The 14,245-nt window shown below is 40.1% G+C and overlaps 1 protein-coding gene and 4 non-coding genes across 6 annotated transcripts in view; 4 read left to right on the top strand and 1 right to left on the bottom strand.

Moving 5' to 3' along the window:
• Positions 1-1,220: 1,220 nt before the first annotated feature.
• TRNAR-ACG lies at positions 1,221-1,293 on the bottom strand. Its single transcript has one exon. It is a non-coding gene; the product is annotated as a tRNA-Arg (tRNA).
• Positions 1,294-1,659: 366 nt separating this feature from the next.
• On the top strand, positions 1,660-1,752 carry TRNAY-GUA. The gene is made up of 2 exons: positions 1,660-1,696; positions 1,717-1,752. It is a non-coding gene; the product is annotated as a tRNA-Tyr (tRNA).
• Positions 1,753-2,257: 505 nt separating this feature from the next.
• TRNAY-GUA lies at positions 2,258-2,347 on the top strand. The gene is given in 2 exon segments: positions 2,258-2,294; positions 2,312-2,347. It is a non-coding gene; the product is annotated as a tRNA-Tyr (tRNA).
• A 136-nt stretch (positions 2,348-2,483) lies between these two features.
• Positions 2,484-2,556, top strand: TRNAA-AGC. The gene has a single exon. It is a non-coding gene; the product is annotated as a tRNA-Ala (tRNA).
• Positions 2,557-12,423: 9,867 nt separating this feature from the next.
• LOC111155440 (tripartite motif containing 55) overlaps positions 12,424-14,245 on the top strand; it is a 42,422-nt gene continuing 40,600 nt past the window's right edge. For both annotated transcript variants that reach the window (XM_022515598.1, XM_022515597.1), the window contains exons 1-2: positions 12,424-12,767; positions 13,332-13,504. In XM_022515598.1, coding sequence (XP_022371306.1) covers positions 12,600-12,767; positions 13,332-13,504 — 341 coding nt within the window. In that variant the 5' untranslated portion in view covers positions 12,424-12,599. The remainder of the gene's footprint in view (positions 12,768-13,331; positions 13,505-14,245) is intronic.

Below are 14,245 nucleotides of genomic sequence, written 5' to 3'. Positions count from 1 at the left end.
TATACCAGGAAGCCAGAATTTCTCCCACAGTGCAGTGATGGCCATGACCTTGACCTCTGCAAATAATAAACCCCTTAGGTGTAAAATGAGGAGAAGGTAGGAGTAAGATGGAGGCTCTTTCCTTGTAGCCTAAGTTTCACGGTTATGTCAACAAACTTGGGGGAAAGGATGCAACGTATGTCCCCAATTTCCTACAGAGGTGTTTGTTTTTTAACTCTTAGAAACACTATGTAACTTTAAACATGTATCAGTTTGTTTTATTCAAAAATGACAATGTTCAGTAGGAAACAAAAATAAAACCTACCATCATTTTGTTCAAATGGTCTGTACTTGTGTCTCCTGGTTCCCCAATTTTTAGCTTCCTTTAACCGTTTGTACACCTTTAAGGAAGCGGCTTTCCCACTTAAAAACTAGTCCTTTCCCCTAACTCCGTATTTTCTCTCCCCTAATTTATCTCTTCCCCAAGATCACATTGTATTAAAGCTTTTACTTTTGGGAATCGCCGTCTTACTTGGGAGATTTAAGAGAGAATTCTAAAGTACTCCCACAAATAAGATCAATAACTTCAAAATAAAAACTCAATTTGTTCAAACCCACATGACATCCTCTTGGTTAAAAGACCCTCGAGGGCAGAACCCAAGTTACTAGATGGTTTTTACGCTTTGCTTACAACGGAGAAGGGAGCTCAGGACCCTTTTTAAGATGAAATGTAAAACAGGAACCTGATCAAAAAGACATTGTGAAAAGAAAAACTTCACTTTCTTTCCTCTGCAATGTCGGGGGTGTGCGTGGGCCCTTGCTCTAGTGACTCAGTGACTGAAGTCTTCAACTATCTTAGAAGACCCGAAGAAGGAAGCTGCAGCAGAAGCAGCAGCCTTGGGATTTCAACCAGCTTCGTGACGGGGACTGCAGGCTTCACTTCCCAGGTCCCTCACCTGGCTTCCTACCTAGAGCCCCTGAGCGGCTCACTCCCCACCCCGCTTTCCCCAGCACCTCGCCCCACACCCCCGTCGGGCCGCAGCGCTTTCCCGGTGGCCGCCGCAGGGTCTCCTCAGGGCTCGAGAGTTCGAGAAGGTCGTACCGAAAACGCCCGCGCGACAGCTTTCTGAGCTCAAAGTGCGGTAAGACAGTCTTGGCATTTGTGATTTGAAGAACCCTAAAAAGTAATGATCCTTGGGTTTTTAAAAAATATATTGCGATCAAAAAAAAAAAAAAAAAGCCGAGCCAGGCAGGAGTCGAACCTACAATCTTCTGATCCGTAGTCAGACGCGTTATCCATTGCGCCACTGGCCCTGCACACGGAGAGAAACTGAGGGGATGTACAGATTACAGAGTAGTAAGGCTACACTCGATAGTCATCCCCAGTGTCGGGTAGTGAAGGAAAAGTAAAGGAACGTGACGTCGGATTCTCTGAGCCTCGGCACCACCAGCCCCGGACACATAAAATGTGGGCGGGGGGCGCTCCTTCCCCGGGGGTCCGGATTCCACGAGACGCAGCCGGGTGGTCTTTCTGCGCACGCGTGAAACAACACAAGGGCATTTGCTCCCTTCCCCTCCCTGTTTCCCAGCTACGCATGCTCCATTCAACTTCTAACCCGCGGCTGTACTTGCTCGGGCTCCTGAGTTTGAATCTCAAGGGGCACCAGTGGTTTTCCCGTCCCTTCGATAGCTCAGCTGGTAGAGCGGAGGACTGTAGCTGACTTCCTGGTAAGAGACATCCTTAGGTCGCTGGTTCGATTCCGGCTCGAAGGAGACACTTTTTTTGTTTTTTAATACCAACTTTGTAGGATTTACGGCCTGTTGCACGGGTCCCCTTCCCTAATACACATAATATTCCAACGAACAGTTGGCAATGCTTGCACTTTCGCTCCAGTTTTGGCCTACGGCAGTATCCCCCGTGTGAAATCTTTGGTGAATCCCCGCAGCGTGCAGTCCTAGTAACAAAGGCCGGAGTCTGCGCTCCGCGGGGCCGGGGGTCGGCTCCCGGCCTTCCGCCTCTAAATCGTCTTGGCGTTCGCGAGTCCCCTGAGCGCACAGAGGAACGTCCCGGGCCAGCTGCGGGCCCTTCTCCTCAGCGCTCTGTGGAGGGCGGGCGACGCGAGCGCTCGTTGCAGCTGCCGTGAGGAGGCGGGGCTTTCGTTAGAAGCGTATCTTATGGTCAACAAACCTGGGAGGCACGAAAGAATCGCGGTAGAAAGCGCAAAAAGCTTAGAAAGTAAACATTAGAAAGGAAAGTCGACGCCGTGCCATCCCGCTCCCTTCGATAGCTCAGCTGGTAGAGCGGAGGACTGTAGGCGCTGTGCCCGTGGCTATCCTTAGGTCGCTGGTTCGATTCCGGCTCGAAGGAGAGGGGTTCCTATTTTTGTTACTTTGCCTTTATCTGTAGGGCAAGATCAAGAACACAATCAAGAAAAATTTAGTTTCTGTTTCTAAATGCTCTGACCTCTCTCTAGAGGAAGAGATAACCGGCCGTGCCCAGCGGTGGGGGATTAGCTCAAATGGTAGAGCGCTCGCTTAGCATGCGAGAGGTAGCGGGATCGATGCCCGCATCCTCCAGTTTTTTTCCTCTTCTGGTAATTTTTTCTTTCGATTTTCATTCAACTCGAGGTAGACCTTAAATAAAGTCAGCCATCGGGCAAGCGAGAGACGGGATGAGCTTGAGGTTGCCGCTCCCTAGAACTTCCCAGACGAGGGATAATGGGTGCTGACAGAGTTTAGTCTCACAACTTAAAAATCTTAGACCCGTTTACTTTGGGAAGCTCACGAAATTGCTTTTTCTGTGCAAAAATGGCTACGGGTTGCAGTTACCTCTGTTGCCAGTCTCTTTGTGATTTGTGATTGATCGCTGCACTTCCAGAGACCTATCTGATACTAAACTGCCCATACTTAGGGGGAACTGACAGAAAAAAACACCACCAAAACCCATAGAACTTGGAAAAGGACGCTAGCTAGCTACCTTAAACTTATGTTGAACCGAGGAAGCCAGAACTATTCCGCTTCATCTCAACTGACCTCCGTGGGGTGCTCAGCTGTGGGCAGATCTACTAGGACAGGATAAAGCAAGAGGAAGGGGAACAGAGGTGAGGATGTGGAGAGGGGCCTTAAACCCAGAGGCCTGCTACTGAAGGAGGGTTCTAATGCCATTTTCCTCCTGGGAAGTAACTGTGGAGAATTGGAAACCAGCACTAAAAAGGAATTTAAAAACAAAAAAACAAAAAAAAAAACAAAAAAACACCACCACAACAACTATTTATTGAGCATCGTCTGTTTTGTTAAAGACAAGACAAAAAAATAAATGCACACTCACTGAAAGATTCGAAAATTGAGAAGAACACGCTACAAGGCTTTTCTGGTAATAAATTCTCCCTATCCTAATTTACTAGAACATAGGTATTAAAAAGCTGTTGAAACCATATGGCGGTTCTCAACACAAAACATATTTTCAAAGACAAAGACAAAAGCAGAAATATTAACCTTTTTTGAGGATTACAATTAATAAATGACAATTCTTTTATTATGTAATTCTTTGTGTTCTAGGCAACCTGTACTTTTTTGTTACCAATGTGTACATTGGTGTATCTTTCCTTTTCTAGGGCAGTTTCCATTTCATCTCATTTTACTCTTTTCAATAAAGTCTTTAAATTGAGTCTATAGTGATTCATTTAAAATATATCATTATTTTCATGAAAACAAATTTACACAGTAGGAAGAGGAATCCTTTTATCAGATGTTATGTCCCAGTTTCAGTTGAGATTATGAGTGCTCTGTCTGACTGGAGGAGATAGCAGTAAAATTATAAATGACTATAAGAGCAAGAAATGGATAATAGGTGGATGGAATGCTCCCAAAATCCAGGTGGAGAACACATGTTCAGGGCTGGTGAGCTGGGCAAGAACTCAAACAACATCTCAGGATTAACAACTCAGGTGTGGAAAGAAATTCATACCAAAAGTCTAAAGGTATAAGCTGAGAGGTACTGTTGCACAGTAGTCAGTCATGTGGGCTGTGACATTTGATGGCCTTTCTTGGCTTTCACATTCCCTAGCTGGGTGACATTGACATCTTGGTGCTTCAGTTTCCTTATTTGTTAATTAGGGGTGATAAAACGGTACCTACTTTTAACTGAGATGTAACACGTAAAGCTCGTACTATAGTGCCTGGTACATAGTAAACACACCATAAACATTAACTGTTATCAGTGTATGTGAGCAGTACCACAAAGGGAAGCCCTAGAGGGAATATTCTGAGGGTTTGCATGTGTGTTTATACAAATGTATATGTAAATGTAGGAAAGAGATGCTTGGATCTACTGTGGCAGGAAAGTAGAACAATCCTAAAAATACAAAATGATAGTTGAATAAACTATAGTATGGACACTTAATGGACTATATATAACCTTTGAAATTATTAAGAACTATTGACATGGGAAATGTTAATCAAATGCTAAGTTAATAAATTGGGTACAGGGAAGTATAAACAATAACAATATAAACAAGAATTATCTGTAAAAAGACTGAAGAATACATTTAAATATTAAAAGCAGGGACCTTTCGATAGTAGCATTACTATGATTTTTCTTCTTTATAATTATAAAATATTTTCTAATTTCTGTAGTAAACATTTGTAAGTTTTAATTGAACATATAAGATGCATTTTTAAAAAAATAGCTAACAGCATTTCTTATAAGCCAAGCACAGTTGTAGTTACTTTACATGTATTAACGCATATATTTTTCTCTAAAAGAAAACACCAGGCCCAGATGGCTTCCCTAGTGAATTCTACCAAACAATTAAGGAAGAAGTAATACCAAGTATACACAGACTTTCAGAAAATTGAAGAGGGAATGCTGTCCAACTTAATCTATGAAGCCAACATTATCCTGTTCTCAAAGCCATACAAAGACATTATGAAAAAAGAAAACTACAGACCAGTATCTTTATGAAAATAGATGGAAATTTTTTAAACAAAAATTTAGCCAATTAAATCCAACAATTTTTTTTTTAAATCCAACAATTTATAAAAAGGAAAATACATCATGATAAAATGGAATTTATTCCAAGAATACAAGACTGGTTCAACATTGAAAAATCGACATAACTCATTATAGTAAACAGGCTAAAGAAGAGTAACCGCATGATCATTTCAGTAGATGCAGAAAAAGCATTTGATGAAATTCAACATCCATTCCTCATTTTGAAAACTATCAACAAACTTGGAAGGGAAGGGAACTTCTTCAACCTGATGGAGGGCTTCCATGAAAAACACACCCTTAATATTATACTTAATAATATGAATGCTTTTCTCCCAAGATCAGGAACAAAGCGAGGATGTCCATTCTGAGATTTTTTAGCCAGTATCATAAGGCTAGAAAAATGAAGTGAAAGACCTCCCAGATTGGAAAGGAGGAAGTAAAACTATCTCTATTCACAGATATGTCATTTTTTAAAATATTGATTACATGTTGAAATAATATTTTATATTTTGAGAGTGTTAAAATATATTAACAACCTTAATATCAATTGTTTCTGTTTTTTTACTGTGGCTACTAGAAATATAAAATTATATATATGTCTCATATTTGTCAACCACATCTTATTTCTATTGGACAGTTAGGTCAGAGAGGCTGGTAGGAGCCAGATCATGTCAGGCCTTAGAGACCACAGTGAAGATTAATGTTTTTATCCCACAGGTAATTGGACCATTTGTGGGATTTAAATAGGGAATGACCTATGAGAAACAGATTGAAGAATTCAGAAAGACTGAATTCAGAAAATCAATTCAGAAAAATCAATCAGGAGGCTGAGGTGGAGGGATGGTGAGGCAGATTGTGTGTGCTGAGGATGGATTCAAGAAGGCCCTGGAGTTCAGACATGACTATGGAGAAGGCCTTAGGCTAAAGTATTTGCTACTTGTTGGGGCTGTCACTTTTCATTTCTGGCATGTGAATTGTGCCAGGAAATGTTCAGAGAAAAGTAAAATATTTTAATTTTTAACATATCCTCAGAGATATTTATGATGAATTAAAATGTATAAACAACAGATTTGGAGGAATAATTATCAAGAAGAAAAGCTTACAGCCAGAAGTCTGCAAGCTATCTAATGAAAGAAATGCCATGGTGTTAGCTTTTATAAAGTACTTTTCAAGTTAATTCATTTCTCTTTGATTTTAGATTTTGTAAAGTGTTTCTTTTCATTAAAAAAAAATTTTAAATCACATATCCAAGCTTCCTACTGCCAGATAGACAGCTAAATTGAAGAGACTGACAATGTAGGCAGAAAAAAAAGAGTTAAGTATTGTATAGATATCATGAGTTGAGTCCTTGGTGTAAAAAGATTGTAAGAATCCTTTTACTGGAAAGAGTTCTGGGTTGTATTTTTTTCAAGTAACTTGTAAAGTTGGTTAGAAAAGTCCTTTTCTAAATTACACTCTGAATCCCAGAATACTAAAAGAAACAATATACTGTACATGCCTCCTGTGCTCAGATGGGTTATATCTAGCAGGACTGATCAGCAGAGCCTGGCTCTTGGAACACCAACTCATCTAAATCCTGAATGAAGTGCTGCCTTCTCCCCACTGGTCATATATTAATGTTCTCACTAATGGAGGGAGGGAGAGAAAGAAGGATGAATGGTTGGATGGATGGATGGATGAACAGATGGATATTTCAGGGAAGAATTAATAACCTCACTGTCTTAGTTTAAGAGGACCTGGTCAGCACAGTATCAAGCATTGTTTTGGCATGGAATTAAAGTGACTTTTCAAGAGATACAACTGGGGCTAGAGTTGACCTGAAAGTCCTGGTTCACTCATGCCCTAAGTGTTCCAGGCTAACTAAACTTGCTGCTTAAGCAGCCACTACTTCTCTGCCTCCACATCCACACCATCTGGTGTTCTTTCCCTGTTTTAATGACTTAGTCAGCCATTAACTTTCTCACTTCCAATGGGTACAAGAAGGAAGAATTCTCCTTCCTCTCTACTTTAGATGTTGAGCCAGAAGCAAGATCAGCTTTCTAGTGCCCTTTGTTTTCTCTTCCTTCCAGCAGGGTTGCACTCTCTCTACCTCACTGCTTTGCTTCAAATTTTATCATTTTTTTTTTTACTTCCTTTTAGCTCCACCTTCCATTTGACCTTAAGTCTGATACTCTGTTTGATGAATGACTAGCTCCTCCAGCTAAGCCTTGATTATTTTCAAATACCTGTATTTGCAATTACCTACGCTAAAAAGACAAAAAGAACATGGGTAAATGAAATGCTAAGAACATTCTGGAATCCTCAGGACAGTTTGCCTGCCCGACACTGATTCCCTGGGACTCTTTAATGCCTCCTACTCCCAGAATGGTCTCTCTTGTTTTTGAAAGTTAGTTGATGTTGCTCTTGTAAGTATTCTGGGGTTAGAAATTCGTATCACTCTGACCAGGAAGTATAAAATCCACTAAAAGGAGAGGACCCTGTTCCTGCTGGAGAATCCTTTAAATACACTCCAATTTTCTCCCAAGATTTTTTAATATGACATATTCTAGAGCTGGTTGTCCAGTATGGCAACCACTAGCCACATATGATTGTTTAAACCTGAGCTTAAATTACATAAAACTTAAAACTCAGATCCCAAGTTGCATTATACACATTTTAAGTACTCAATAGCCACCTGTGGCTAGAAGTTACATAGTACAGATAGAGAACATTTACATCATTGCAGAAAATTCTAATGGAGGGTATGCTGTAGAGTGTGGGTGTGGTATAGCTTAGTGGGTGAGATCATGGGCTCTGTAGTCAAAAGATGTGTCTCTGAATCTGCTTCACAACTAGCAGCAATACGACTAGGCAGCTGCTTCTATGAGCTACAGTTGTTTCAATGGAAATTATAATACCTATTATAGAGAGCTATTATAAGCAATGATTAGTAGTCTGTACATATTTATTATGTTTGTTTTGGCAGTATACAGTTGACCTTTGAACAACATGGAGGTACATGAACCCCCATGCAGTAGAAAATCTGCATATAATTTTTGACTCTCCCCAAATTTAACTACTAATATCCTACTGTTGACCAGAAGTCTTACTGTTAACATAGTCAACTAACATATATTTTGTATGTTATATGTATTATATACTATATTTTTTTTTAAAGATAATCTATGTTTTTTTTAATTTATTTTTTTTATTTATTATAAACATATAATGTATTTTTATCCCCAGGGGTACAGGTCTGTGAATCACCAGGTTTACACACTTCACAGCACTCACCATAGCACATACCCTCCCCAATGTCCATAACCCCACCCCCTCTCCCAATGCCCCTCCCCTCAGCAACCCTCAATTTGTTTTGTGAGATTAAGAGTTGTATTATATACTATATTCTTAAGATAAAGTAAGTGAGAGAAAAGAAAATGTTATCAAGAAAATTATAAAGAAGAGAAAGTACACTTACAATACTGTAAAAATATCCGCATATAAGTTATTGTTCAAGGATCAATCATAGTACTAAAAGTAACAGATTTTAGAACCCTTTTTTCTTCCTTCCCAAGATGAACACACAGAAACCAACATTTCACTCCTCTGCTCTGTCTCCTAAGGTCTGCATCCATTTGGCCTTGTAGCTAGAGGCTGAAAAAGGTAAAAAATCTCTTTCTGCTATCACGCCTTAATGCCAAGTTTGCTGATAGTAACATAGTCAGGTTCGTAGGGACCCATCTTGCTTCCTCTGACTTACCTTGGCGGTTGGGAAACTGCTGGTCTTCTAGAGGTGAGAGCATTGGTGGTTTTACTTCAGTTTCTCAATTGTATAAATATAACCCTGCCCTAGTTTGGTAGGATTTGGAAATGAGGGGCAACTGCGGCTTCCAACCAAACCAACTCCCTGCACAATTGCCCCCAGTTGGTTTCAACCCCCTCTCCTAGTTGTGTGGGTAGGGGTTTGGGAAGGGGAGAAAGTTGTGCATCACTCATATATAGGCCAGGACACCTTCAGGAGACTAAGCTGGTTTTCAGGACACTGTGGAGGCACAGATCCGCTCCAAATCGCAGATTCTTGAAGTTGAATTCAAATCTGATTCAGTTTCAGAATTTTCCCTATCTTTCAGACTCTGTGAAGGATTTGGGAATAGACTAAAATTTTCTGGTTCTTCCCTAGAGCAGAGTGCTACTCCCTTGTCCCACTCTCAATTCATATGCCCACCTCATGGACTGCTGGTTTCTTAAGAGTGAGGAGGAGCAAAGAAAGGAGAAAAGGGGATAAAGAGGGGATAGTAATAATTACCTATCAACTTGACTCTTAAGCCTGTGAGATTCTTGCTAGTTTGCTGGACGCAGTTCTAAGAAAAAGCACAAGGCAAGAAACAAAAACAGAGACGAGGCTAGAGATCAACTTTATATCGAATAATTGAATTGGAGATTCTCAATGTCAAAATTAACATCGTTTCAAAGGGGTTTTTTCCCCCCAAAAATACAATTAAGCTAGGTTCTGAACACCACTCACTTACAGATAAAGGAAATGAAATTCAGCTAGGTTGAGGTCAGTTTCCCAAGACCACAAAGTGAGGTAGAAAAGGAAGTTGGATTATAAGGACTGTCTCCTGACTCACTGTGCACCTCTCACTGCATCATTGGTGTTTGCTCAGACTAAAAACATCTGAGTCACCCCTGTGGATCCTAATTTCATAGCTTCAGAGTCCCTTTCCTCCTTTCCTTCCCCACTGCCATCACCCAGTGCCAGGGCAGCATGACCTCTCACCTAGGCTATTGGCAACAGCTTCCCGTATGGTCTTTATCAAGGTCATATTCACCCTGATCTATCCCAACCACCACTATGAGACTAATCTAACCAATGAAAAGCTCTCATGGAAATGTTTCTGTGAGAAACTTCCAATAACTTCCTGTTCCCTAATTTATTAAGTGTTAAAAACTCTCCAGCCCAGGATTTGTGGCCTGCCAATGTGCCAGCAGCATGCTCTGCACTCTGGCCCAAAACATCACACACACTAAGCATTCTGTGCACTCCTGTGCCTTACTGGCTTTGCTTCTGTGCCTTCCCTTGGGAAGCCCCAACTATGCCCCACCTGACTATACATCTATTCACCTAAGTTCTCATTGGATCAACCCACCCACAAAGCCCTCCTAATGAATCCAGTTCTGAAATTGTGAAATTTATCACACTTTGTTTGGTACTATGTTTCTGTGTATGAATGTCTTATTTCCATTCTTAGACTGAACTCCATGAGGACAATAACCTGTGTCTTGTCTTTCCATCCATGGAGCTGAGCACAATGGGAACACATGAATATTTTTTGAAAGAATGAATTCCTTTAATAAGGATAGTCTTGGCTATATTGTACATTATTAGTTTAAGTGTTTTTCCTTAGATTGAAGAGTCTTTTACTGTAGAAACTATCTTCCCTAGAAAATAACTCATGTATTGCATTCAGACCTCCATAGCCCATGTAATGATAAATACAGTTAATTGCTTAGGCTAGGTGAACTGAATTAATGCAGTAAGAAAAGTCACTGTTTCCCTTCTTTACTGGAGTTGCTAAATAGATATTGAAAGGAATCACAAAATTCTCCTAAGATGCCTGAAATGTTTATGAATACATGTAACTTATTATTAGCTAATAGAGCTTCTTAGATTCTTGATAAGCTTTCAGCACACACAGCAATAAGACCATAAATAACCAGTCACACCGGCCTACTCTTTACTTGTGATTAAGTGCATGCTGGTGATATATTGACAAAATGTGTTCCCTGTTTGAATATTTTTAAATCAAGGAGAAATTAACATACAGATTCATCACAGATAAACAGATATGTATCTCTTTTTCATTTTTGATCTGATATTTAATTTTTAAATAAGTATATGTTGATGAAACAGTTCTTTCACAAATTTCTGGCAAACATCAGGATCACTATTTGTGACTCAAGAGCAGACCAAGTATATCAGACGAGGGAGATTATCATTTAAAAAATCATGTTGGAGGAGGAGGCAAATGTAAAGAAGTATAGTAGGAATTTCAGACCAGAGAAAACCCAGGTATAAAAGCAGGACTCCATTTTCACTTTAGTTGGCAACAGCACTGATATCTGTTCCCTGCTTTATGGAAAAATTAAATAATGGGTCTGCTACCCCAGATGCCAGTTACTACCTCATTATTATTGCTGCAAATTAAAATTTTTTTTCCCTCTAGGCCCTACCTGATATCCACTAAGCCTTCCAAAATCAAAATGTTGAAGGATATTGTCATGGTTCATTTTATGTGTCAACTTAACTGGGCCATAGTGCCCAGATATATGGTCAAATATTATTCTGGATGTTTCTGTGAGGAAGGTTTGGATGAGATTAACATTTAAATCTGTGGACTTTGACAACCAGAGAAGGACAATTATCATATGATCTCACTGATACGAGGAATTAGAGAAACAAGACGAGGATCATAGTGGAAGGGAGGGAAAAATAAAACAAGATGGAACTAGAGAGGGAGATAAACCATAAGTGATCTTAATCTCAGGAAACAAACAGGGTTGCTGGAGGGGAGGGTGGCTGGGTTATGGACACTGGGGAGGGTATGTGCCATGGTGAGCGCTGTGAATTGTGTAAGACTGATTATTCACAGACCTGTACCCCTGAAACAAATAATACACTATATGTTAATAAAAATAAAAATAAGAATACAGTATATAATACGTACAAAAAATAAAAAGTAAAAAAATAAAAGATTACCAAATTTTCTTTGTGTTTTTGGTGTGTGTGAGGAGGGAGTTGTAGGCATACAGGATGGAAGTGGGGTTAGGGAGGAGGGAAAACAATGTGGAAGAAAGAACTTACTAGAATTTTATTAACAAGTTTTTTTAAAAATAGGCTCATCCAATGGTGTTTGAATTTTTTTTCATAGATACTTTTACGGTGAAAAGGATTGAAAACAGTTTTTAAATCAGAATTTTTCCCAGACCACAACTCTTGCAAAGATGAAAACATTAAGCAAGTCTTTTTAGGCAATTGCCCTTATAAGCCCAGGGCATGATTTTCAAGACCTGTTTTGTTTGTTTTCATTTAAGACATTATGATCATGTCACTCTTGGTGACTCGCCTCCTAAACTCCCAAGGCAGAAATGGCATCCGTTATACAGTTAGACTCTCGGGCTGCATTCTCTTCAGTCCTGCAGCGAGCCATCAGCACGCTCTTACTGAGTGCTCACAGAGGGCATGGCTCAGTGACGAGGCATGCACATTTGCATTTGTTGTTGACAACTGTCAGCTTCAACCTCTCTCTCCTCACAACCCTGACTAAATGGGGTTTGTAATCCTTCTTTCCACCCCCTCTCTTCACTCCTTGGGACAGGAATGTTGGCTCCTGTTCTCTGTCACCTGTCAGAATCCATCCTCCTGTCACTGGCTTATATGGACAAGTCAGCCCACTGTCACGTGACCCCTGCTGCTAAAAACAGCTCGGGCACCTCCTCTGAACCTGGGCCTGAAACAATGTCTTCCACCGAAAAAACCATAAAGGGCACTTGATCAACCCAATCCTTGGAATTATTTCCAGCAAACACTTGCAGAAACCATTTGGAGCACGCTTTCCCTGGCAGTGCACAGGGGGACGGCCAGGAGATGAGCGCATCTTTGAATTACAAGTCTTTTTCCAAAGAGCAGCAGACCATGGATAACTTGGAGAAACAACTCATCTGTCCGATCTGTTTAGAAATGTTCACGAAGCCCGTGGTTATTCTCCCCTGTCAGCATAACCTGTGTAGGAAATGTGCCAGTGATATTTTCCAGGTAGGTTTGTTTGGAATTTAGGGGGTAAAAAAGGAGTCTCTTTTCTCAGAATCAAGTGCTCACCTAAAAGGTGAATTCTTTTAGAAAACTTTTTAAGGCTACATTCATTTTAAGAAATGAATTTTTTTAATGATTTGCTTTCTGCTTTGCTCTCTGCCTCCTCCTTACTCCTGAATCTAGTTTTACTTAAATACTAAGAATCATATTTGTTAAAAAAAAAAAAAAGAAAGAAAAGAAAAGAAAGACCTCAAAACATTGAATCTGCTTCAAAATTGTAAATGAATTACTGCCCAAGACATTAATGTTGAAGTTTCTGGTGGAACTTTAGATTATGAAAACATTGGATAGAAAAGTGTCTCATGCTGAACACGGTACATGGCCATTGATAGTGAATAAGTGCTGGTCCTGTATTTTAGGACTATTTGCTAGAAGGCTCTAAGGGATTATCTTATGTCCAGCTTAAAGTAGAAGTTGATGTTGTTTGTAGTAACAGAGTGAAAAGAAGTCTCAGAAAAGCTACCTGTGGCATTACTCAATTCCTCTTTTCTTGCTTGGCAAGAACAGGCCTCTAACCCATATTTGCCCACAAGAGGAGGTACCACCGTGGCATCAGGGGGTCGATTTCGCTGCCCATCCTGTAGACATGAAGTGGTTCTGGACAGACATGGGATATATGGCCTTCAGAGGAACCTGCTGGTGGAAAATATCATTGACATCTACAAGCAAGAGTCCACCAGGTACGGTTCCTCCCTGTGTCAAACCCATCTGAAGCTCTTTTTTTGTCTGTCTGTCTGTTTGTTTGTTTGTTCTAACAGATCAGTACACCAAAGGCTTGTTTGCTCATCACAGACATTGTTTTCTCTGAAAATGTTTATCCAAGGGAGAATTGCTCGTGGAAGAAGGGAGCTGGTGCCCAAGGCTTTGTATCAACTTAAGAATGAAGTAATTCATTAACACTAATCCATTCAATAATACTGAAAGAGGCATAACTCAGCCCATCCTTCTAAGCCTTGTATTACATATGTTTTAGACATCCATGCTCTTCACAGGTCCTTTGTAGCTCCAGATTCTACATAGCAGAAAGCTTATAGTACAAAAGTTTAAGGAAAACTAATAGAAATGGGATTTTCCAAAATAAGCCAGTTCCTAGTTTAGACAGTCTCACCTGAAAATTGTCTAGATGATCATAATAAAAACAAAATTCTCTAACATACTTAGTCATGGTATAGACTCTGGGAAGTTGCAAAGCAATGCACAGTCCTGTCCTTTAGCAAGTTAAAGTTCAGAGACATGGAGGGGGGTGACATTCAGGCTGTTTCCCTAGTCTCTAGATACTATTTGCCTCCTACTGTTAGCATTCGCCTGCTGATGGATTGATATTCAGCATATGCATCCATTCATTTAAAAAAAAAAAAGGCTTCTTCCTCATTGAATCACATTGGCTATAGCCTTCCTTTCCTAGAGACAACACTGCAGGA

Source organism: Enhydra lutris, unplaced genomic scaffold (assembly GCF_002288905.1).
Source record: "Enhydra lutris kenyoni isolate GAN:26980312 unplaced genomic scaffold, ASM228890v2 scaffoldscaffold41, whole genome shotgun sequence".
NCBI classification, from domain to species: Eukaryota; Metazoa; Chordata; class Mammalia; order Carnivora; family Mustelidae; genus Enhydra; species Enhydra lutris.
This window is presented reverse-complemented; position numbering and strand designations above follow the sequence as displayed.